This window comes from Scomber scombrus, chromosome 11 (assembly GCF_963691925.1).
Source record: "Scomber scombrus chromosome 11, fScoSco1.1, whole genome shotgun sequence".
Taxonomy (NCBI): domain Eukaryota; kingdom Metazoa; phylum Chordata; class Actinopteri; order Scombriformes; family Scombridae; genus Scomber; species Scomber scombrus.
In genome coordinates, this window is record NC_084980.1 from 9,373,746 (window position 1) to 9,399,257 (window position 25,512).

The 25,512-nt window shown below is 40.5% G+C and overlaps 1 protein-coding gene across 1 annotated transcript in view; it reads right to left on the bottom strand.

Annotated features, from left to right (window-relative positions):
* Window positions 1–1,722: 1,722 nt before the first annotated feature.
* Window positions 1,723–25,512, bottom strand: part of LOC133990254 (low-density lipoprotein receptor-related protein 8-like) — a 29,538-nt gene continuing 5,748 nt past the window's right edge. Inside the window, exons 4-15 of the mRNA XM_062428501.1 lie at window positions 22,124–22,243; window positions 21,282–21,407; window positions 18,445–18,447; window positions 17,071–17,242; window positions 14,784–15,011; window positions 12,237–12,355; window positions 11,675–11,814; window positions 9,339–9,480; window positions 8,435–8,587; window positions 6,488–6,775; window positions 5,428–5,496; window positions 1,723–4,283 (exon numbers count right to left, since the gene is read on the bottom strand). Of these exons, the coding sequence (XP_062284485.1) occupies window positions 3,946–4,283; window positions 5,428–5,496; window positions 6,488–6,775; window positions 8,435–8,587; window positions 9,339–9,480; window positions 11,675–11,814; window positions 12,237–12,355; window positions 14,784–15,011; window positions 17,071–17,242; window positions 18,445–18,447; window positions 21,282–21,407; window positions 22,124–22,243 (1,898 nt within the window). The 3' untranslated portion in view covers window positions 1,723–3,945. The remainder of the gene's footprint in view (window positions 4,284–5,427; window positions 5,497–6,487; window positions 6,776–8,434; window positions 8,588–9,338; window positions 9,481–11,674; window positions 11,815–12,236; window positions 12,356–14,783; window positions 15,012–17,070; window positions 17,243–18,444; window positions 18,448–21,281; window positions 21,408–22,123; window positions 22,244–25,512) is intronic.

The window sequence follows — 25,512 nt, forward strand, 5'->3', positions numbered from 1 at the left end:
TGACAGAGCAAAGCCACCTCATTTCCCCTGAGGATTTTTCCAGCCTGGCTGACTGGCCGTCCTGCTGCTGTAATGACCCTGAGCAAATATATCCTCAGAAGGAGAGAGTTGGATAGACGCAGATGGAATCAGCTCCTTTTCTATCCATCAAGTGTCACAGATAAAATATTAGCATGCAAACACTTTAATAAAGTGATACAGGTATGAAATTCAGTATACTGCCCTGTGAAATAAAACATTATTTGTTTTGTATAAGAAAAGGCAATAAGATCTTTCCACAAATATTTATACACTACTCCACTCAATCCAGCCTTAATGCCAAAGTGAATAAAAGTGTTTATCTTTGTGCACCCATGAAGATCTGTATGATACTTATTTTGTCTGCTGCAGGCGACGCTGGACTAATAAAAGATAAATATGACATAATATCCTAATGGTGTGGGGTACAACAGGGAGGCTGGGTTTAAAGGCATTCAGCTTCAGTCTAATAATGATAATGGACTGGATTTATCTACCCCTGTTTTTACATCTGCTGATGAATCACTTAGACAGTGGATGAATGATGCTAAGTCAGTGGATCCTCAATAATCTGTTAAAGCAGCTTCAGGTTCACATTAAACTGAGATGTAGCTTTCGAAGATGAAACACATCTTGCTTGGTGTGGTATGACCAAGCAGCAACTACCATGGCCAAATGTGGAATAAGGCCGACCGTAAAGTGCATTGCCACTGACTGACCATTTAAAATGCATCAATTTCTCTCTACATGCTTCTTTATTTAGTCTATGGCTATATCCAGTAGCTAATCGTGGCTAAAGTTAGCTAATGTTAGCAAACTGAAGATTGACTTTATTCCTATGCAAATGACATTATTTAGACAGTTTGCAAACAGTAACTATTTACTACATGCTAGCATGTCAAACAAATAACAATCTCAGTTTCTTTATGACAAAAGAGAAGCAAGATGTTAATACAATATTTGTTGTTTCTTGCCTTAAACAGGCAGAACTCATCATCAAGTTAAATATGGTGATATGGCTAACCACTTGGCAGCCTATTTACACATCCAGCAGATCCAAAGCAACGTTAGCATTTATTAGAAGTGATTGAAGAACTGGTGAACACAAGCTTGGTCTGCATCAACTTCAGAAATGTCTGTCCCTTTAGCTTCTAAATGCCCCACTATGTCTACCAGCTAGTTGGTTTGTCTGCTATTTGCGGGGCAGGTAGTGTACAGTAAGTTATTGGTATGTTTTGGCTGCTGTTGTTGGGTTTAATATTGTGTTTTTTTTTAAAAAGGTACCTGCTGAGGCAGAAACAGGGTTGATCAAAGCAGGAAGAGAATGAAGCAAAAGAGTAAAGTTGCTGGCAAAAAACCAAAACAATGAGCCAAAAGACGCTAAAATGCACCATAGAGTTGAAAGGAACTGCAGAGGTGGATGATAATTCTCAGTGGGTTCGGCACTCAGAACAACTAAGTTCACATTTCAATTGATCCATTGTCAATAAAAAAATAATTAATGCTTTTAAGACCTTAAGTGCCAAAAAGTATTCACCTTGAGCAGTAGGATTTTGATATGTGTTATATTAGATAATAGGTGGGTGAAAATGAAACAGTACACATTTGAGGAAATTTTCAGTCAGATTTTATATATCAATATATAGAGATATTCAAAAGTAATCCATTACAGAAAATCAAAAAGTGGAACCAGTTTGGTCGTAATACAGTTTTTCTTTGAATGTAAAGTAGCTGGCTGATCCCTGTCCTTTTCATGAAAAATACTGGAGAAGAATGAAAAAGTAAACAAAAAAGGCACAAATAAACAAAAATCAGTCAACTCCTTAACACCAAGGTTGGGAAGCGTTACAAAGATGTGAGAGGCTTTTTGGTAGGGGACACCATGTTTTACGTGGGCAAACAAAGAAATAAGGGTTGCACACAAAATGATACTAAATGATGCACAGCAAGAAACAACACAAATCACTTTGGTGGATAATTTGAATTTCTTACAATCAGGGAATGCAGTGCTCTCCTTTGTACAAATAAATTAATATACCTGTCAACACTTTATCTAAAATCTTATGTACATCATTTCTTTTACATAATTGTATAATACATTATCAAAAACCTTATGAAAACATATTTACAACTCAATGAATCAAAAAGCACCCTCAAAACTTCTCCAGTGTCAAACTCACTCTCCCAAACAAGTATACACACACACACACACACACACACGCGCACACACTTGTTCATCCACGCACCGTGCACACCTTCATACACTGTTTTCTTCCATGCAATACACAATACAGAAGGCATTCTAAGAGGGTTGTGCAACAAAGAGCATACAAAACGGTTCAAATATGGCTGTGGGATGAATATTAGCACTCACATGCATAATAATGAACACACACGCGAGCGCACGCACACACACACACAAACACACCTAGACTTTTAGGGTTTTTATAAACGGAGTGTTAATGACAGGACTAAACCAGCATGAATAATGGGAGAAACATGTTCACTGACAGGACAAGTTGGTCTCAAACTCTTAACATCAGAGTCTGGATTTTGTTTTCTTTCATTATATCACATGACGAGCCTTTCTCATCATGCAGCCACCTGCTGGGCCCTCCCACATGGCACTATCCTAAACTGTCTGCTCAGATATCGGCCATCTCAGGAGGAGAGCAGGCGTGGAATCTTTTTCGCTTTAGTGAATGCGTGTGCATGTATGTGCGTGCATATTTTGCCTGGAACAATGAATGGCTGCATTGTCAGTTGGTGAGCAATTATGCATGCTGTTTGTGTTTACCAAGGGCAAGTGCACACTGTCTCCTTCCTCTGGAGAACAACATGAGTTTAGCTATCACTGTGCCCCATATGTATTTATGTGTGCATGTGTCACAGTCAAAAGTAGGTGATTAAATAATATTCATAACACTCGAGGATATTTGTCAACCACGTAACACTGTGGCCTCACTAAAAGCTGCAGTCTATTGCTTTTCTCATATCGTTTAACATCTAAAAAAAAGTCACAATAAAGAAAACAGAACTCCTGGGTTCTCTCTAAACTCACATCCTCTATGCACATAGAAAACAAACTAGTACATCTCAATTTATTTCTCTCCAGTCTTCAAATCGGCTACTCTCCTTTCACTCTGGGGTGTTGGAGGTCAAATAAAAATACAACCTCTCAAATCAACTGTATAAAACTGCACTCTGAAATATTAAGACAACTCACCCTTAAAGGCTGTCCTCTGAACCAGAGAGACAGCTGAAAATGTGGGTGATAACCTTTCTTGAAAATAAATCAGACGAAAAACGTTCCGAAAAGAAAATCCATCGATGAAAATGTTAACCACAACACACAGCTCCAAGTAATGACATTTATGATTGATTCTAACATGAACCTGTACAGATTGTCCCACAACGCAGGTACTGTCCCAGTTTCAGAACTCCTCCTTCCTAAACAGTGTTCCCAGAGCTCCATGCCCCCCTCCCCACCCAGGAATAACACAAAGCCCAAATTAATACATCAAGGACGAAACGCTTTCACTGGCCCGTCACACAAAATAGAAGACAAATGGCACACACCTCACTTAGTTATCAATGTAAAAGACAACTCAAAAGAGAAACCAGTCTGACTCTGTATTTCAGCTTAGTACGCATTGAGTATTCTGTAATTAATTCTCAGCAGAGAAAAATAGAGCTGGCTTCAGCACTGAGAAGATATGAAACTATTTTTGAGGAGAATCATGTTCAACTTATTAATGCTGTTTTTCATATGGAAATTGGCATAGGACACGGCTGTGAATGGCTGCATGTAATACTCGATGATATGTTGTTCCTCCCTTCAGCAAACTCAGTCCAAGTGACCCCTGACCTCACTGTGTGTGCGTGTGCCTGAGCGGCCATCTTTCCCTGGAAGCAGCCCCCTTTGGGTCACTTCGCGGTGGAGAGCATGGGCTGCTCCGTATACCAGTGAGTCCCTGGGTCTGGCATGCTGCCGCCCAGTGGCAGGGCGATAAACTGTGGGCACGTGCCACCTCCCGCTCCCACAACTCCCATGCCGACGCCCTGCGGGTACGGGTGGTGGTGCGCGTGGTGCATGCCGTCAGTCCGCCCGATGTGGATCTCATCTTCTTCGCCTTCGCCAGTGGTCTTGCGGTAGACAGGGTTGTCGAAGTTCATGCTCTTTGTGGAGTTGCGCCGCCAGTTGCGCCACACCAGGTAGACTCCCGCACAGACCAGGCCAAACACCACTGTGGCAACGATAGGAACTGCATGCGTTTAACACACAGCGGCAGGGACACGGGAAGGGGGGGAGCGTTAACGAGGCATAACAAGTCCATGGCATGAAATGACAGGCACAGAGAGGAGCAGAACAGGCATGCGGGGGACAGAGAGGGTGGTGGGGGTAGCGATAGAGTGGTTGTGTGTGTGTGTGTGTGTGTGTGTGTGTGTGGGTGCACGCTCGGGTAAACATCGGTTCAAATTCTGGTCATACACCAAATGTTTACAGATTTTAAACACAGACTCTAAATTAGTTGCGCAGAGCACCATTAGGGGACTGGCTATGGAGTAAATTAGTTTTAAACTATCACAGCTGAGAAAAAATTAAAGTATCGCATTACATCACATTTCATCCACAGCAAATCTGCCATTGAATAAGCCATTTAATAATGCTTTATTAAATTACACCAATAAAGCTTTCATGCTTTATTTCATGTTTTTTTTTAATCCTGTTCTGCCTGTTCACCTTATGAAGTATATAATAAGGACATAATCTGAACTAAGTGGCTGGTTCATTTTGTTCAGATTAATTCACTCCATTGTTGTGTATTGTTGCATATGTTTTGCTTGTTAATACCTCAACCTATAGATGCATAGAGGAAGAACCTGTAGTAATATTTTCTCCATATACAGTTGGTTTTCCTGAAGTCTTTATATTCGTATTAGAAGTGGTGTCAAAGCATGAGCAGCTTTACTCGAGAGGAAAACGTTCCCAAGGGAAATAATTGTTGTAATCAAATGGTATTCTTATTTAAAAGAGTCTGTTATATTACTCAGTGTAAAAGTAATACTGATTTGAGTGAAGCAACTCAACCCCTTAGTTTTTCTTTGACTGAGATAAAAGGTCTACTGACATGGAGTCCTCTGGCTGTAGCAGCACCCAACACAACAGCACAGTGTGAAGTGAATAATGCAGTGTGGCAGCGATGTCAGACGTACAGAAAATGACTCATGAGAGACCTCAGCAAGGAAGACCTGAGGGCCAGGATTCTCTCATCCTGCCACAGCAGGGTCAGTGTGAATGGACTACAAAGTGGCCGTCGGCAGCAGGTAGACAGCAGTTTTACGCAGCCATGCAGGCCTTCTAGTATGGACGGACAAACACAGACAAAGAGGCTTCAGGTGACTTACCGATGGGGATGACCACTCCCAAAACAGCCACTGTCAGGTTCTCGCCCAGGAGAAAATGCTCACTTCCAGCTGAAGAGAGACATGAAACGGGGTGAGAGGAGTTAGGGCGAGTGGAAGAAAAGACACCGGAGCGAGGGAGGATAAGGGTGAGAAAGCACAAGGGATGAAAAAAAAAATGTGTGAGAAACAGAGTGAGCGATAAGCAGGGGAAGCAAGAAAGGAGAGCCGGTGGAAGAGAAGGGAGATAAAACACAGAGGCGGGGAGTGGGTGATCATGCTTGCACAGCCGTGAGTGTTTTACAAAGAGAGACAGATATGAGAAAAAGAAGGTGGAACAAATGAAAAAGGGAGAAGAAATTGATGAGTTGGTTGGCATTTGTCAGATTGTGGTCCCATTGTGAGACCCAGGTGCAGGCATTGTGACCGTGACACTAACCCCGGCCTTTTAAAGTTCATCCATCAACTCCAGTGCCATCTTACAGCTCACACTCATTAACATACCACATACTTACTAATACACTTACAATGTTCATGCACACCTACACAGGTGCATTCCTGCTCTGGCAGACATGTCTACATCCCACACGGAGCACAATTTATGGAGACGATATTTTCAAAGCGAGAAGTCACTATCCCTCACTCCTATTAAAGTCAGTTGAACCTGGTTGTTGGGGCTTATAGATACCTTAAAGATAGATATCTCACTTTAATGTCCTCATTACAGAGAGGGTGGGGTTGTTAGCTACATAATGAGTGTGAGCAGGACCAGAGGATGTGGTCCTTCGCAGTAGACGAGGACACTCAGGTGAAAGTGCCGCTTTATCAGAGGACTGCACCCCATCTACTGTTAATTTCTGAATGGGCCAATCTGCCCCATACGAGGTCAAATGAAAATGTTAATCGCATACAGTTGGGCTGGAGGTGCTGAGGCGATAAATCATGAAACTTGAATATAAGAATGCGACTGTGAATCTGTGTATCTGCGGTAGTTATTTCCAGTATTTGCAAAGGCATTGTCAGCATATTCACATACAGGCAGAATTGATTATAATTTTCTTACAGTGTTGTGAGACGCTGCTGTCCCCTGCAGGTGTGGTGGAGACGACCATAACGGTGGCAGTAGAGTGCGATCCCAGCGCCTTCGACTCCTGCGACGACACAGACTTGAGCGTGCTGATGGGGGTGAGGGACTCGGGGGAGGCGGAGGGAGCTGTGGTCAAGTGGGGGGTGGCGTCCGCCTGTGATACTCCCCCTGAGGGCGGCGGGAAGTCTTCAGCAACGGTCGCTCTGATGCCAGGTGTAATCTCAGAAGGTGAGGACGTTGCTGACGTATCATTTCTTGGTGCTCCTACAAGGACAGAATGAAGGAGAAAACTTTAACTTAAGACACTGAATTATTAAAAATGTTTATGCCCCTGAAACATGAATTTTCTCTATAAAATTAAAGGGGATTAGAGTTAGACTGGCTACAGTTTCTTATTTAAAGTGCAGGAATGAGAGGGGTATCAATCTTCAAATGTAACTTTCAGCAATAAAGCAAATAACTGTCTTTGAACAATTCCTCTGGGGAGTTATGACTAAATAAGTAATCCTCAATGTTTAAATGCTGAAAAAACATCCTTGCATATTTTTCATTAAGAGCTTATTTCAAAAACTTCAATCTGCCTTATCAGGTTGTGGTTTGATGATATTTGATTGGCAGTGATGTGCCATAGACAAACAACTGTCACCACATTTTGATTAAAATTAACATCTTCAAACCAGACGGTTGAACACAGATAGAAACTGTTTTGTGTTCACGTATTCACTATTCACTGATATTTTAGTTATATGATATATGGTTGTCTGTTGTTATTGGCTCAATGTTGCTGTAGGATCCATATATAAACAAATTCAAACATCAGTGAGCTAACCAAAAACTAAGATTCACCAGTCATTTATCAGTGCACTTGTGCTTAACCCAGTACCATGAACATAAACTGAATATATAGCACTATATGCACCTTCTATTTTATACAGGACTTTATATAGTAACATTAACATAAATTCAATATATACCATTATATTGCACTTTAATCCTTACAAATGTATAATGCTTCTTTCAGTGACAAACATTCCTGTTTATCATCATTGTAAATACAGCTAATCTCTGTTCTGTTCAAAGCAGCTGTCTTTTCCCCTGGGGAGACACGATAGCATGTATATCATATATTATAATGCAATGTAATACAACATTATGAGATTATATAAATGCAGTTGTCCCAGGATGTTATGATGAATTGCACAATGGCCCATGTTATTGTATTCACTTCCTCTACGTGTTGCTTAGCAACTGTCTTTTTTTAATTGCAGGTTCAATAACTGCGTTGCCTGGAGGAAGCTTATTCAATAATAAATTATTAATTATCACCTACTACAAATAAAATATTTATTGATTTGTTCCCCAGTGATAAAATGCATTAATCATAAGTCATTTCAGAGCAGCAAACTGTTTCAGGCAGTTCAATTTGCTCGTCAAGTGCTTACAAACTTGTACTTGAATTAAAAGGTTTAATAACAGTTAAATGACTTTCATGAATGATTATTCATAGATTATATCAAAATATGTTTCCTTATTAAACTCATTAGGCACATCAAATTATTTATACTGAGCTGGTAATAATAAAATGTGAAAAATGTGCAAGATTATCAAGTTATACATTTTTAAGCATGATTTCCCAGATGAACCTAAAATATAATTCAGCTCCGTGTTATAATGTGTATTTTTATGAATATTCTTTTGTCTTGTTATCTCATTATTTTTCGCAAATGTTTCAGTTTCTCTCTATTTTGCTCTGTGGCTTTTATTATAAACACATACAGACACTCCACATTACACAAAATGAGCTTTGAGCTGAGTAGAAACTGATTATTGACACAGCAAGCCCTGTGGCGCTCTGCCCAACAAATCCCCTCAGGTGCTATTGATTACCCAATATTCTCAATTACCATTCATAAACGCCCTCACCTGCTACACAGCCCCTCATATCAGGCCCCAGGTCCTGTCCGTCGGGGCAGGCGCATGTGTATTTAGGAGAGTGTTCTGTAATCTGCGGCGCTTTAAGACACAAGTACTCGCAGCCTCCGTTAGCCACACTACCCAGATTACAGCTGTCTGGGCCTGGAGACAGTAACAGAGAAACACAAACACAAACACATACTGTAAATAAGATTATCACTTATTCAACATGGCGAGATAGAGAGAGTCAGATGGAGACAGAAGAAGATGCAGTACTTTATTGTTCTCCGCTGTGAATTCCCTTTAAACAAAGCCTATTATGTCGTGTAAACAAGATCTAAAAGGATAAAAACAATAAAATCTGGCAACATATAGACACTTGCAGCTTTTTCACTACTGTGCCAGGTACAACTCTACTGTGTTCATCCTAAAGTCTTATTCAACTACAAACTAAGAGGGATATTGAATTGGAAAGATGGTGATGAAATACAGTGAAAGTTTAGAATATTAACAGGCATGACGATGCACTGGATAGTAAGAATAAAAAGAGACAGGCAGAGAACGATAGATATGGAAACTGACACGCTGAAAAGGAAACACGGAGACGAGCACAGCCATCACATTTATGATTAAGCGCTCAGTTCCGTTCAATTCAAATCTGGATTGTCCTGTAAGAGAAAACTGGCTTGGAGGCAGGGCTTTGACAGATGTGTGAATGTATCGTGGCGCCCGACGCTTTGATCGCTCTACCGCGTTCACAAGCCTCGCCATCATTTATTCACGTTCCTGAGACGACAGGGACCTGCTGAGGATCGGTCACAGAGATGCGACTCAGCTCTCGCAGTCACGGCGTTGGGAGGAAACTGCGAGACGACACATGAACTGACATCGCTCACACATACTGCGCACGCACCTTGCGGCTGTCTGAGCTGGTGGAAGACCACAATGTCGTGGGGGTCGTTGAGGTTTTCAGCCAAGGTGTGGATGTCTTGTCCAGTCAGCCTGTTGAGCATGAAGACTGCCGCCCTGTCTCTGTCTGTCCAGTAGATACGATCCTACACACAGGGAGAGTCATTGCTTTAATATGAGTAAATATTTTACAGCATCTACAGTATACAGCATGAAGCAAAATGTACTGACACTGCATTATAACCGAGGTCATTTTCTGGAAATTCGTGTAAGGAAGTCTTCAAATTGAGAGAAAATGTACTAAAAATGAGTCATCTTATGTTCGTACAGGAGACTGATGAGGGCTGAATCGAACAGAGGAGCTGTGGAATAAAACATGAGTGCAGATGATTGAAAAGACTGTGACTTACACACAGAGAGAGCAGAAACAAAGGAAGGATGCTGGGAGATTAAACAGGCCAAACAGCTGGCAACACTGGCTTACAGAGCTCATTATTCGAATATATTTGATGGAAAAGAATGAAAAGGAAGTAACAGCAGAAGAAAGATGCACTGGTAAATATTTGTTGCCATATAAAATCTTATTCATTACTTTTTCAAAAGAAAGAGTACCACTGATAACTCAGCTTTTAAATTAGTTAAATTGATCAAACTTTAGGATTCAAATGTTTCCTATTTAGATCAAATACAGCTCAGAGGAATTATTTTTAACCACGGCTAATTAATTTGTTTGCTTTGTTTCCCTGTTCACTCCCTCAGCACTTTACAAAGACACAGTTACAGACAGGAGTTGGTATTTTTCGCAGTTGCCTTAGAAACTGCAGGCTAATCTCCAGCGAGTGGTGAGACAATAAGCCTCGCCACACAAGTGTATGTGTGTGTGTTTGTCTCTGTGTGTGTGTGTGTGTGTGTGTGTGTGTGTGTGTGTGTGTGTGTGTGTGTGTGTGTGTGTGTGTGTGTGTATTTGTTTTGAGTCAGACACTGAGTCAGAATGAGATGGTAATGTGAGGTACACCACAACAAGCTCCACTCAATAAGACTGATGTGTATGTTCAAGAGAACGGCTCACATCCTGAACAAGAAGGTCACCTTGTACTCACAACAGGGCAGAGAGCAGAGAAGCCCCGGATCGATGATGTATTACACCGGAGGGTATCTATCATCATTTCCCTGAGATACACTACAGTGCTGGCTGTATAGTAGACCAACAGTACAGAGTAACAGAAAAGAGCAAAAAACAAATCGTCAAGGTTATGCGACGGATCATGGATTGGAATTTTGAGCCACTGTAAGAGCAGAAAACCATTTTTCTGTCGCAAGAAAGTGTTTTAGTCTGGCCTGTTGCTTCTGTCACATCAGAGAGGCTTAGTGTTCTGAAAGTCACCCAGGACAAGTTTTTCCGGCCCCTCAGCTCCCAAATATAATTCAAATGGAAGCAGATATTTTAAAAAATCAATCACTGCAGCTGAATAAAGTCTGAGTTCCCTCTGGGTGGAGTCCCACTGTGGAGTAGGCCACTAGGGTGATGTCATAACCACCCATTTGGGACTTTGCCGCAGTAGTAACAAACATAAAGGTTTGTGCACAACATTATGAACACACACTTAAGTTCGTACAGCTATCCTTTTTAAGACCTTGCGTTGACTTCCATTCATTCATTGCAACCCAAATTCTAACCTAACCTCAACCTAATCTCAATTCAAACTTTACCCACAACCTTAAACAGGACTTCAGAAATGATGTTTGCCTCATTAGGAGTGGGCTTTGGTCCATAGGGACTACTGGTCTCAACCAGGTTGGTTTATACTGGTCCCAATAAAGTAACAAAAACATGCACACATAAATACAAACCACAAAGCAGTGAATTTACTGTGCTGTTTGGCAAAGAACAAGATGTAAGGGTGCTTTTACAGCTGTAGTTCGGTTCACTTGATCCAAGTCAAAAACCGAACAATGTCTCTTAGTTCAGGTCCTGTTCGGTTTCACATTGGCTTGTAAATTAAAAGCATTAAGCCTATAGATCAAATGGTAACTTGCTGATTGGACAGTTTTGGCGGCTGCATCATCAGCGCTGCAATAAAAGAGGCTGACCACACACAAGGACACACACAGGCTGAGCATTTAGTAAATTGCATTTAACAGCAATTACATTCTAACCCCCAGTCACACCGCAGGCCCCCACGAGGATAATGAGAGAGATGGAGATATGATGAGTTGTGGGAGGCTGGATGATCTCACGGACAGCTGCCCAAAATCCTTGAAATCTATTGCCGAGTGCTGCAACGTGAGGGGCTGAATCTATAAAGAGACACACACACACTCACACACACACACACCAACCTCAAAAACAGCCACAGCGTAGGGGTGTCCCAGTCTCTCCGCAGATGCCAAGTGCGTTCTCCGGTGAGCTCCGTTCAGGTCCACACTAGCGATGAGGTGCAGCTTTGAATCCACCCAGTACAGACGCCTGTTGGCTACATCTGAGAAACACACACACACAAACACACAGATGGGACGTTCCTAAGCTGAGCAGAAATTGATTGTCTTCACGGTAAGCACTCATGCACTCTGACAAACAAATCCCTTTAGGTGATATTGATTATGTTTTAAAATGTCACATTCTCACGATTACACCACTGCAATTTTTACTGTGTCGATCCATCCAAGATCTGTAACACTTCAAAAACCATTCCAAAGCAAATATTAAAACTTTATAAATCTTGTTTTTTTCTTCCATTTTAACATTTAGCCATACTATTTCCATTACTTTCGACCTTTACCGACAATGAGCTGATCGAGCCTGTTTTCAGATATGTGATTCAGGCACATTTAACAGAACACAACAAATGACTAAAAAGTGTGAAATGCAGTATGGTATGAAGGGTTGCTCTCCTTCTCTTACCTAGAGTGATACCATTAGGCCATTCAATATTATCAGCCACCAGCACCTGTCGGTCCACTCCATTCATCCCGGCCTTCTCTATCTTGGCTCTCGTGCCCCAGTCTGACCAGTACATAAAGCTGGATTGGAACAAAGAAAGCGTTATCACTGTGTTAACATGGAGAGCTCATGATGGTTTGTGCTTCAGAGGAAGAGATGTGAAAATAATCATGTTATAGTGCACAAGCCACAATTAGCTTCTGTTTTTTTCGAGCCTAATCGTTCCAGTCTAATAATTAATGATATTATCATCACTAAGCAGTCACTGTTGTGTCCATTTTTACATTTTTGATGAAGTTTCTATAGACGGTCTTTACTTTGACTGTTCAGCCTGATGCTCCATTAACCACGTGGCTGATTAACTAAAATTATGCTACAGCTTTTTAGGCACTAATAAGACAGATTTGATTATTTTATATTTAACATTTTTGTTAACACTGACAAGATGAACAAAAGCAGCAACTTTGCTAAAAAAATAATTTAATGTCTGGTTTAGAAGGAGACATACAAGTGGAGAAATTTGACTTACAGACAGAAAGCTGTCTCTCTCTCTCTCTTTCTCTCTCTCTCTCTCTCTCTCTCTCTCAGTCTTCTGCTTTAGTTTTTATTTTTCCCAGCATTGCCCTGCGATTAAAGCAGCTAAGGTATAGGTTTATAGCTCATTCTCATCTGCAGCCCTTTCATTAGGTGTATTACATATTAAAACATGACAGCACAATAACAAACAGTGCAAAGCAAAAAACACACAGGACACATACAAACACAATAGCGCATGTGATAATTTTATTAGATAATATTACTTGTTTTATTCTGCACAGCATTCTTTTTTATGTGTTAAGTAGTAATCTCGTGTGTATGAGGTTCTTTTAAGTTTGAAGAATAACCAAAAATTTCCCTCACTGATCTTTTATAATGTGGAGTAGATGAGCACACCCAATAAACTTCAAACAAGCGTTGGACCAAAGAAACAACGTAAAAAGGAAAGATAAGGCTCGGCACACTGCAGCTCCCTAAGATGCAATTTAATGAGACATCCACCAGTGACGTTTCCAGTTACATGCTCTTCTTCAGGCTGATTTTTTATAAGTCTGGGAAGTCTTTTTTTGGTAATTAAATCACTGACCTCTTTGACAAGTTCACTGCATTATATTACGATTTCCTTTCATGCTGATTTTGCCCTTGTAGGAGGAGTACAGTATATATTTCAGTTCCAAAACACTTTTATTGGTTTCTTCTACTAATATTCAAGTTTATTATCACATGATTTGCATTTCCTTGTGTGCTGTAGATTTCCAGACCTGCATTAGACATATCTTAAAAAGCCCATTAAGACATAAACATGCAAACATCTGCTGCGATGGTGGTGATTTGCAGTAGGTTTAAACCAACCCCAGATGTTCCAACTAGCACATTTAAATGCTGTTATAGTAGGAGATTCAATAATTTTAACGGTTATTGTGTGATATCATTCAGCAATCGCCCCCGGCTAAAGGCTCAGTGGTTTCCATGTAAATGTTTATAATCATCATCAAATGCATTCTCCTGCAAAGACAAACTGCCATTTGGTGTCACAGTAAGCGATCTGTGTGATCTGGACTCCTGGTGGGCAGTTATGATTGGATCTGTAATGTGCAGGAAATATTCACTGTGTGTATGCCTCAGTTTGAGCTATGAGCTTATTTTGTTTTTTTAGTTTATTTTGGTGCCTGTTTGTTTTCATCTGGGTTCGGATCACCAGAACACAAAAAGCTGCAAAAGCACACGCTGGCATGAATTCATAAAGCTTCCCAGATTAGGAGCGATCATCTAGGACAGAATTTCTAAAAAACTATTGAGTCAGGATGCTAAATAGGTCATAGGCTTGTTATGCTAGATTCCCATACACAGCAACAAGAGTTCTCTCATGTTTATCATTAAACTTGGTCCCAGAAGAGGATTATGTTTATTAAATGTCTGAGTCCCGGGCTGAAATCACTTAACAAATCTTTGTTTGGGGTCATTGACCATCATCTTCATTATGACAGAACAGAAGAAAACAGCATCAGTACAGTGTCCTCCAGCAAAGTTATAAAGTATATGAACTCAGTTTGACATCATTTTATGCTGATGTATTGTAAAGTGTTATGTAAATTCACGGCATACAGTTCAATGATGATGAGTAAATTGTGTAGGTCAGTGGCTGCTTGCATTATAATGAGCAATATAGGGATCATTGTTTAAGACTATAATTATTGATCTTGTCATTCAGTCTATAATATTGGCTTTTGCACAATAGGGTCAATGCTTTATTTGCGTGGCTGGTTTCAAAGCACCTGGTATTTTGACCCTGGACAGATACGCACACACACACACACACACACACACACACACACACACACACACACACACACACACACACACACACACACACACACACACACACACACACACACACACACACACACACACACACACACACACACACACACACACACACACACACACACACACACACACACACACCCTCACCCGTGATGGGGATCCAGTGCTATGGCTCTGGGCTCACTGAGGTCAGTGTTGATGAGGACACGTCTCTTGGTGCCATCCACAGAGGCCACAGAGATGGATTTGTCCCCGGAGTCTGCCCAGTACAGGTTGTGTTGGAGCCAATCCAGAGCCAAGCCCACAGGGGTCTGCAACGATGAATCCACCAGCGGCACCTGCTGCGAGGGGTCACTGGCCTCATGGATGAAGGCACTGCAGGGGAATGATGGGGCGGTGAAGGAGAAGAGGGTAGAAATATAAGTGAATAAGGGATTATGGGAGAGAATGGGGGAACAATGGGGGGAGAAGGGGTGGTGGTGGTATTTTTGGAGCAGAGGAGAATACGTAAGGGATCATCTATTGCGAGCCAGACATTATTGCAAAATCAATGACAAGTGGAGGGATATTGTCTGCATGGTGGGCCCTATTTTGCGATAATGAGTCTGAATGCTCTATCCCTCTTATTACATGGCAACCTATCAAAAACATTCATCATTGTAAAATATTGAATTTTAATAATTTCATTACGAGCTTAAACATTTAGAAAAAAAAGACTCTCCCCAACAAAATCTTATGTAGAGCAGTGTTTTCCAGAGTCTGCACAAATGTATGTCTTTTTGGAGAATTAATTTGATGAGAAACAAACATGTAAAAAACATTTTTAGATAAAAAAATTGAGTGGATAAGAGAGCGCATATATAACAACCATAGGACAAGTGAATAACTTATTATGTGTATGTGAATTCTCCATTCTCCACTGTGCTGTAAAGCCACTGCAGAGTGAAGAATAGGCATGGTGTGAGAGCTGTAGCCTTGGGCCATGTGCTGAGCAGGTTCATCCGGGGGTTACAGTCCTTCTTAGGTAGACTACTTATCAGAAGAGACAAGGCCTCACTCTGGGGTTGCCCCTGTTCGCTAATGATTTGACCCTGGCGGAGGTGTGAGGTGAGGGCCCTGCACCTGCTCCCGAACAGGAATTTCAATTTGAGTTTCCCCAGAGATCTTTTCTCTTAACATCCATTTTATAGAGAGAACACAGTGCTCCAATTAGAATACACTCTGGAGAGAAAACGCAGTTAGGATAACAATAGGAAGTCTAAATCTAAAATAATGGCAGGCCAGAGCCAGCGACTCAGTGGATTAAGTGTAAAAATCTACAAAAAACTGAACAGCGAGATGCTCAGTACAACATCCATATCAAGAACAGTGAAGTCATGTTGAGGTGCAACAATACAGGATTTGGCTAATTCAGTTTTCTAAATAAAATTCACATTTAGTTCAAATTAGATGTGAAAATTGTCAGTGTCTGTTTTAATATTTGTAACCCTTACATGTTCCAGTGGTTCCTCTTTGAAAAACAGGGGAGGCAACATAAAGGCAGATTTTTCTAACTATAGAGTTATTAAAGAGTAAATGCTATGTTACTAATGTTTTAAAAGTCTATTATAATCTATTATATTATTTATATATAGAATGAAGCCTAATCATGCTGAAAATTGATCAAAAGTCTATTCTGAGGATTATTACAAACCACTAGATGTAGGCAGATGGTGTGTACAACATCTGATAATAGCATCTCTGGGGTAAAATAAAATCCTTTTCACAAACAGGGCAACAAAATTCCTCCCAGTACAGGTGGGAATATTGGAATGCAATATAATCACCAAAAGTATATTGCTGTGTTCATTTAAGCATTACTAAGTTCAGCCGATTGTAAAATCATGTATATTGTCAAACTTAGACTTCTATACTGTATAGTCTAAGATGAGGTTTGTGATCACAATTAATAGTTAGAATTTAAATTAAGCTTCCAATTTAAGATTTTTTTACTGACCTACATTATTAAATCTAAATTCAATATTTGTAGTGTTAATTAAAGTTTGGTTTTGTAATCCAAGATTAATTTTCTAATCTAAGCGAGCCATTCAAACTCATTCACAGGATTGCCTGACAATCTGGCTCAGTTTTTGCCAAGGTGTGTCTGCCAATCACATACTTGCGATTATAACTTTCCAGAGTAGTAAAATTAATTCTCACAGTATTATAAACCACTGTACATGTTTTGAAGTCATAAACTTTCAAAATCAACTCAAACTGGATTCCCTGTTTCACCAGTGCCTAAAGCAACACACCCACACAAACCCAACCCTTTGTTCTACTTTAAACTTAGGGCTGTTTGAATTACTGCTAAGATCAGGTTTCTTAAATGAAATTATTAATGTGAACTCAAGGTTTCACTCCAAAGTCAGTTTTTTGTTATTGTATACTGTACCTGTAGATTTTCCGGTGAAAGCGATCACACCAGAAGACACGATTATTGGCCACGTCCATATCTAGAGCCACTGCGTTCTTCTGGGTGGAAACCACCTGGCTGTAGTCCCTCTTCACCAGGTCGATGCGTCGGATCTCATGCCGGTTGGTAAACAGTAGATAAGGGCTTTTCCCTGCACACAGAGAAAAATAATAATTACGGTTATTTTTTGAAAATGGTTCACAATGGCAAACATGACATGAACTCAGGGCCCAGTTGTGGGTGTTTTTATCCGGCTAAATTTATATACCAGCTACAGTGCTGGCCACTGCAGAAAAAGGCTTGAAGCATTTTGTTGGTATTGCATGAGTATCTGCTTCAATAATGGCCAATCAAATCAGCTCCAACAGTTTGATAACGGGCCAGTGGAACAGGCCAAGCTGGTATCTCCTATTATAAAACTGCTCTCATCCAGGAGCTGCACAGATCCTGTATTTGTTACACTCATGATATGATCACAATTTGGCAAGCAAGTGCAGTGTAATACAATAATGTTAACCTTCAGCCAGTGCAATCAAGCTCTAAACCCATTCTGCAAAAACGTGGTCTGGATTAAGATCAGAAACAGCACTTGTGTCAATAATTACATCTAAACATGCCGCACTGTTCTGCTGCAAAGGACTTAATAAGAGTAGATGCCTATAAGCCTGGGAGCTCTGTTTTTCAGCACAGCATTGAAATGTTTGTGTGCTGAACTATAGAGCGCTGGCCCTGATGGGAAATGCTGCGTGTCAGAAAAATGATGTAAACATTTCGCTACAGTAACAACACCTCATTGTCAAAAAGCATTGCAGCTTAATGCGGTGCTGCATATTTGTAGCACTGAAGTCAATACTCTAAATGTCATCTTTTAACACAGATAAATAACACCACAAAGCTTATGTGACACAGCTCAATATCCTCCTCTAACAAGATTGTGGGGACAATAATCTGTCATTAAAAACTGCTGAGTATTTCATGTATTGATCAGTGTGTCTGTAGGCATCATTAAGTTGTGCGCTCCTTATTATCTTCTCCTGGCAATATAGATCAGAAGTATCTCAGCATTTGGCCGTTGTCTCTTTAAGTAGCAAGCTGTCAACCTTTACACAGACAGAAGAATGAAATAGACATAATTGAGGGTGTTGTGAAAACCAAGAATCATCAAGACCAGCATATAATAGATCAGGTAGATCAGGACAGCAAATTATCTGAAGAATGACCATTTCATATTTGAAATTATATTGCCTAAAATAGTAATGGCAATCAGATAGTAGGCCATCTTCAAGGTCAAACCATTTACATATCAATGTAAAAGCTTTGCAACACATTACAACATGATTTGGATAATTAAACCTGCTTAAACAATGTTAAACCTGAGGGTTGCTATGCTCAATATTCACAAGGCCATCTTCAAAGTCAAACAATTGCAAAAAAAAAGTAATGCGGATGAATGAAATGGCTTCAAATCGCAAGTAAGTTTCAGAGCAACAGAGGAGCAGAGCATCCCCGTAACCATAGTAAGTCAGTCTCACTCCTGCCTGCCTGTACATGGTGAGAAATGAGAGTGAGAGCTGCTGATTGAGATTACTCAGAGCAGCATGCATGGGAATACATTACAATATAGTATGTATATTTCTCGCTTTCCCTCTAATAGTCTGAATTACTCGCTGCTGCGCGGTGCTGCTGTTGCACTGTGCTGCTCTGTCTTGTCTGTCTGTGCGCTGTCTGTATCCTCTATTTATGCCACAATGTTATTATTAATGAATTTGTTTTTCACTGCTTGAGAAAATGGATGTGTGGCTTGAGAGTGTTTGAAAAGTGTCAATTGTGTGAGTCTTAGAGTCAATGCATGAAACTTGGCAGCCCTTTAGACATTTCCACTGAGGGCAGTTAAACAACCTTAACCAGCCAACCTAACCAACAATAAAATGAGACAGATTTCTTGCCCTTGTTGTAACTGCCTACCAAGAACAATAAAGATGAGTTATTGAGTTCCCTCAACACACACACTGCAACAAACTTGAACCCACAGATCCAACAGAATTACTATCTTTTAAAAACCTGCACTGTGTCTGTTACAAGGGCAGCTATGGCATCTCAAATCTACCCTGTGATCACTTGTGATTCGATTTTCCATCCGGCACTCCCATTTGATCTTATCAGAAGGGAAACTGTGACAGCGGTTCACCACAAAAGTACACATTTGTTTTTTGGCTATGGACCGAGAGAAGAGGACTGCAGTGGATATTTGCATACTGGATAAAAAGATTACACAGAAAAACACAACATCAGACAACGCTGGCAACAAAATCCTGACATGACAACGTGAAATCACATTGTCATAGACAGCCACGAAAGATGTGCTTTGTCATGCTACTGGCACACAGAGCTATTAGCACTAAGCGTCTTGTTTCATATTTGATGCGTTCAAGCCTATTTTTAGAGCTGTCCACTTGTGATAGGGTCACCCAGGATGCATTTTAATTAGAACCTGATCTGAACAGGAACCTTAGACACATTTATATGATCACGTCTTAAAGTTTATTACCTTATAACTCTGGAAGGAAAAAAGTCAAGTGAGTAACATACACAGTAACAGAGTGTGCCTGCATGGAAGGTTTTATGACTCTGGCTAGCAAGTACAGCCCACCTTTGTCTTGTAACATCTATATTGAGCCTATTTCTTTCTGACACTGCATGGTAACAGGGTGGCAGCTGCAGCCAGTTATCTCTAGAGGCAAATATGAAATTCTCTCATTAATAGCCTGCTTGCTTCAGTTTCCCTTTTGACAGTCTGTGACGTTGCCTCATTGCGGTATTGTACTCCTAAACGTTCCATCTTTCTGCCCTTGCCTTCCTCTCCAAGCCTAAAGTCTGAGGCATGACATTGCCGTTCGGACTAAGTGTTCTTATAAACTGTCCATAACAGTGACAACATTTCCAGCCTCTCTAAAGAGGAAAATAGTCCCCTGCTGGTTTTATGGGCTGTCACAGGAGTCGTTCTCATTGCTTCAAACCCAAGCTGTGGAAGCGCAGCTCTGCTTTCGCCGCTCTTGACACACAGCCATACACAATTCTCTCCTGGCAACAACAAACTGATAGCAAATACACTGGGCAGTCATGCATGGAGAAATACACAAGTGTAGACAGGAGGTAGAGGGAGGGCAAATATAATGTACACACAAATACAGCGTTTACAAATGCATACATACACACACACTGTCACGTTCAAAGCGCAGAGTTTTCTTAGAGACAATATAGGCTGGGTTTAATTGAGGGAAATCATATCACAGCATATCCCAGTTTTACAGCCACAGGGACCAAATCACTACATTTAATTTGACTTGCTATTTCCTGCCAATTAAGAAATGAACACTTTGGGGGGAAATGAAGCATAAACATATAATCTGGCCTCTAAATGTAATCCTCTCATTAATAGCTTTTGGCCATAGCTGGAGGTCAAAGAAAATGAATTAGCCTCTTAGCAGTTCACTAGTCTGACAACCGTCGTCAACAAGTCAAACTGGCGGCCAGATTAGATTTGATGTAATTAGCCTCCTCCGTGCCTGAGCCAGGTACCCCTGAAGAGTTCCTGCACCTAATTACAAGTGTTCAGCATGGTTGAACACATCAGTATGTCACTCATGAAAGTGTCGAGCAGGATGGGACACTTGAGGACAAATTTGGCTCCGGTAGAAATTGAGCGGTTGCCTCGGTGATGCTTGCTATTTTTCTTTTTTTGTGTGTGATTTAGCAATTATGTCAAGTACACAAACAAGTGCAAAGCAATGATAAGAACCTAAGAGCAGAAAGATGTTAGTGATTATGAGATGAGAAGAGTTTGACACTGTGGCACCAAAGCTGGAGGAGAGTGAAATGTTGCACTAATGAGGCAGCGCGATATCTGAGAGAATGTCTCGTTATCAACAAGACAGATTTTTTTTCAGACCAGGCAAATTTTTCTTTACAACTCAAAATAGATTTAGCTAGGAACTTTGTGAGCTACACTAATTTATGAACTGCATAAAAATGTGTACCCATTAACACGCAACATTTTCTAAACATCTGGAACCTCTGGACCTTTTCAATCCACTAGAATTTACATGTCTTTCTTATTTAAACCCCTTAAAACAAAACTCCTATCAGAGACCCTACACTTGCATTGTGGATCATTGATTATTAAAACTCACCCTCTGCCTTGCAGGTCTTAGTGACAGGGTCCATCTCATAACCTTCGTAGCATTCACACTTAAAATCCCCCTTGTAGTTGATGCAGATCTGGCTACAGGCGTCAGGGTTCTCACACTCATCAATGTCTGCAGGGAGGAGAGGGAAGAGAGGTCATCAATCAACTGAAAGGCAGAGTGAGACAGTCAGACAGAGAAAGACAGTGACTAATTTACCCTCATGAGAAGCACCACATAAGAGTGCAGACTAAATTCCAAAAATGTAAATATAGCAATGAATTACAGTAAGATGAAAGCTATAATAGGAGCTAAATATGCACATTTTTTTGCTGCAAGTGCTGGAGAAACACACGGACTAGTTGTCATTGATGGGAGACAGAAGTTGACAAGGAGACAGGGTGTGTCTGATCTGCTTCCTTCCAGCAGATCTCAGGCTTTCTCTTTGGGTGTGATGGAAAAACATTAGTGTTAAAATGTTGGGGAAGGGTGTGAAGGATATACCATGTGCGTGTGTGAGTGTGTGAGAGAGTAATATGACTGTGCTAGTTTCCCTAGCAAGTGAGGGGCTGGGTGCACTACACAAAGAAACGGCTAGGAAGCTGAGAGCTGCCCAAAGCAGCACACACACACACACACACACACACACACACACACACACACACACACACACACACACACACACACACACACACACACACACACACACACACACACACACACACACACACACACACACACACACACACACACACACACACACACACACACACACACACACACACACACACATTTTGTTGGTCAATTGTATTTGTCTGTCCATCTGAATTGTGTGTTTCTTTATTTACCACCACAGGTCTTTTTGTCCAGTAGCTGGTAGCCAGTGGGGCACTGGCACTCAAAGCCGATTGGTCGGTCCATGCAGACATGGGAGCAGCCGCCGTTGTTGATCATGCACTCATTCAGCCCTGTGAGAGAAAGAGAAGGAGCCAGTGGTCAGGTGTGCAGCCAATCAGAGATGAGACAGGGACATTATAGTCATCTAGAACGTCATTTAAAAGGTCAAAATCAGATTTAGAAAAGTCCTCAGGCTCATTTACTCAAAAATATCCCTGAACAAGATGTAGAGCAGTGAAATGACTTTGATATGTTGTAGAGACACAGATATATTAAGAGAAATGGATACAGCATCAGAGGCAGGGCTCCATTCATCCCTATAAAAGTTGCTCAATGGCAAATTAAGCCAAAAAAGTTAGACTTCTTCTGCATAGCTTCTGCATCTGTGGGGCCCATAGAGCAAGTACACTAGTGACCTCCGTCTATCCCTCCGGCTAACTTGAATGGGGACAAAACAATTCAATCGTGAGGCTCCTCTCGACTTTCTAAATATTATTGGATCAAATTGATCAAATTCTGATAGCGTAGTGCGTAACGAGTCTATCTGCTGATTTACAGATGTCTCTTTAACAATTTAAGTCTACAGGAAAAAGTCATTTTGGGCCTAATAGCATCATGTGACTTTTAATTACACGGTTTTGGCTTCAATGCCCGATGCTATTCCTGTGGGTTTGGGCAGAGGTGTATAAATGTGTGAGGCCCATAGGTTGGGAGGATAGATATCATCATCATAATCTTCATTCTATCTCGGCTCTTGTACTCAGCTCTTTTCTGTCCTTTTCAAATCCTTATCAGATGTTCTCAAAAGTGGAGATGGAATCAAAGAGACACAACATCACACACATGGTAAGCTCATAAACTGAGACGTAGGTCCATCTGCAGGGATATGAAATATGTATGTAGAGGGGATTAATGCTGCAAACAGGGATCCTGAGATTCCTCATAAGGATCTATTACAGGAGTGACTGAAGACATCTGCACCCAACCTACTATGAATACTCCATTTAATGGAAAGAAATAGCACAAAAATTGTACATTCGCATCCCTTAACCAAGGTTGTAGAGCTTGCAAAACAAGCACGTTCAATGGAGCACATCTGTAGGCACTGTTATTCTCTCAATATACCATGATGACATTTACACAAAGTGAAAACATGCCAGATTGCAGTGATTTCACACATGTACCCATTCAATGCATTGAACTGATGTATAAAATAATTTTCAGTCTTTTGTGACACTCAACACAGCTTTCAATTTTTTCATGCCTGCTCCATGTTTTTTTTCAGTCAGGATTCAGGAGCACAGAAGCTATGATTTTTCTGTCATTTGTTATTCTTTTTTAACTAAAGCACACTAAAGCCGCTACATTACTCAACATTTAATCAAGAGATTAAGCAAAAAATGATTACAATAGCCTGTGTATTATGTTTTATCTTTGATATTAAGGTTCTTTGGATTGACAATTTTGCATAATAGAAACTACATTCTGCTGAGCACAGCTGCACTTAAGCATCTGTCTCCTGGCTCATTCTCTCTCCTGTTTTTATTGGTAGTCTTATCTGGTTCTCAGTCTGAGACCTGTTACACACACAATGGGTTTATGAATGACTTGATACTGTAGCAAGAGAGGCTCAAAAGTCAAATTGAAGTCAAATTGAAAATTTTGGGTCAGTTTTACAATCTCCTCCACATATTTGTTCAATACGGCTGAGAATTAAATTCACATCTAGCTTCTAGGTTGACACATAGGAGAGGAGAAATGTGTATCATTTCACTGCTCTGTATTGAGAGAGAGACCAATGAATCATTTGTAGAGCTCTCCAGCCTACTTTCCTGTCCATGTTTGGTTTGAAAAAAAAAGGAAGAAGCCAATTGTCTGAATGAATTAAACAAGGTAAGCCAAGTGAGTGAAAGCTAAGATCACCAGAAAAAAAATCTCTCCAACATTTCTTTCAATAGAATGCAGACTTTGCTTTTTACACAAACAATTAAGCACAGCTGCGCGCTGAACAACAGACAACTGGAAAGGGGTGATAAAGAGAAAAATGGATTATACTGCAAGAGAAACCACACTCCTCAATATGAGAGCAAATGCTTAATTCTGTCAACAGCATCCTACCAAATCTAGTGTAACACATTTGTCAATGGCCAATGAGCTTTATATTCTAACCAATAAATCATTCATTGAAAGCAGAGCTACTGTACAACTGTGAATTAGTGAGGGAGAGCAGTCAGTACAAAACAAAGCGCAGCATCAGCGAACTCTCCACCATTTAAGTATCAGTTTTTCAATCAATTTTCACATTTTGTCATCTCATGAATACCAAACATTATCATTATTTCCATGTTTATGAGCAGTCTTCTTCTTCTTCTCTGCCTTTGCTGATGCACTGTTGTTTTTCTTTACACGTTACTGCCACCTTTTGATCAGTGGCATAGTATGAAATCAATATGAATGAATGAATGTGAATTACATTGCCTTCATGTGCATGTGTTCCTGTTTTCCCATGCACAAAACAAACAAAATGGGTTCCACTTACTAAAACACTAATCCCTGGTGCTATTAATAGTCAAAAACTCCAAGGGGTACCTTTAATGTTCTATTATTTTTTTCATATAAATCTGATAATTAGTGGACAAGACATTTTGTAAAACTGCTGACAGTATTACCACACAGCATTTATGCAAGAGAGACCACATGAATACTTTGCTTATGTACAATTACACATGCTGGTGCCTTGCCATAAATTGCTGAAAGAGAGGCCCAATAATTGCAGTGTTCGTCCACCATGTAACACAATGCAGAGTTAAAACTCACAACACTAGCAACACATTGATTACAGGGCACCAAGATGAGCTGTTCACCTAATAAATGGAGCGTTGGAGGAAAGACAAAAATATTCGAAAAAATGTGAACAGCTGCACAACATTATTCTTTAGTTATTGTGACAAAAATGGAGAAAATGTTAACTCTCTTTACGGAAGGTTAATTTTGTGAGAACATTGTCATTTCTGCTTTGTGTTGTGCCAGCAGACTTTGAGAACAGCAACTGCCGGTATTAAAGTCCCATCTCTAATTCAGCTGGATGGCTGACAGCAATCTGACACTCACAGCAGCTCAAGCTATTCTTTTTTGTTGGCTCAAAATTAACTGCGGATACAAGAAAAGCCTAAGATGTAGCTGTATTTTAGGACTCACTCATTCCGGTTTCTTTGAGAGAAGCTGGGTTAGCAACAAAGATGCCCAAGGAGAGACCCTGTGTGAAAACATCAACAGCTTTTTCCACATCGTCTCCAAGAGCAGCCATAATTTTAGAGGTCACTTTTCTTTCTCCCATGGG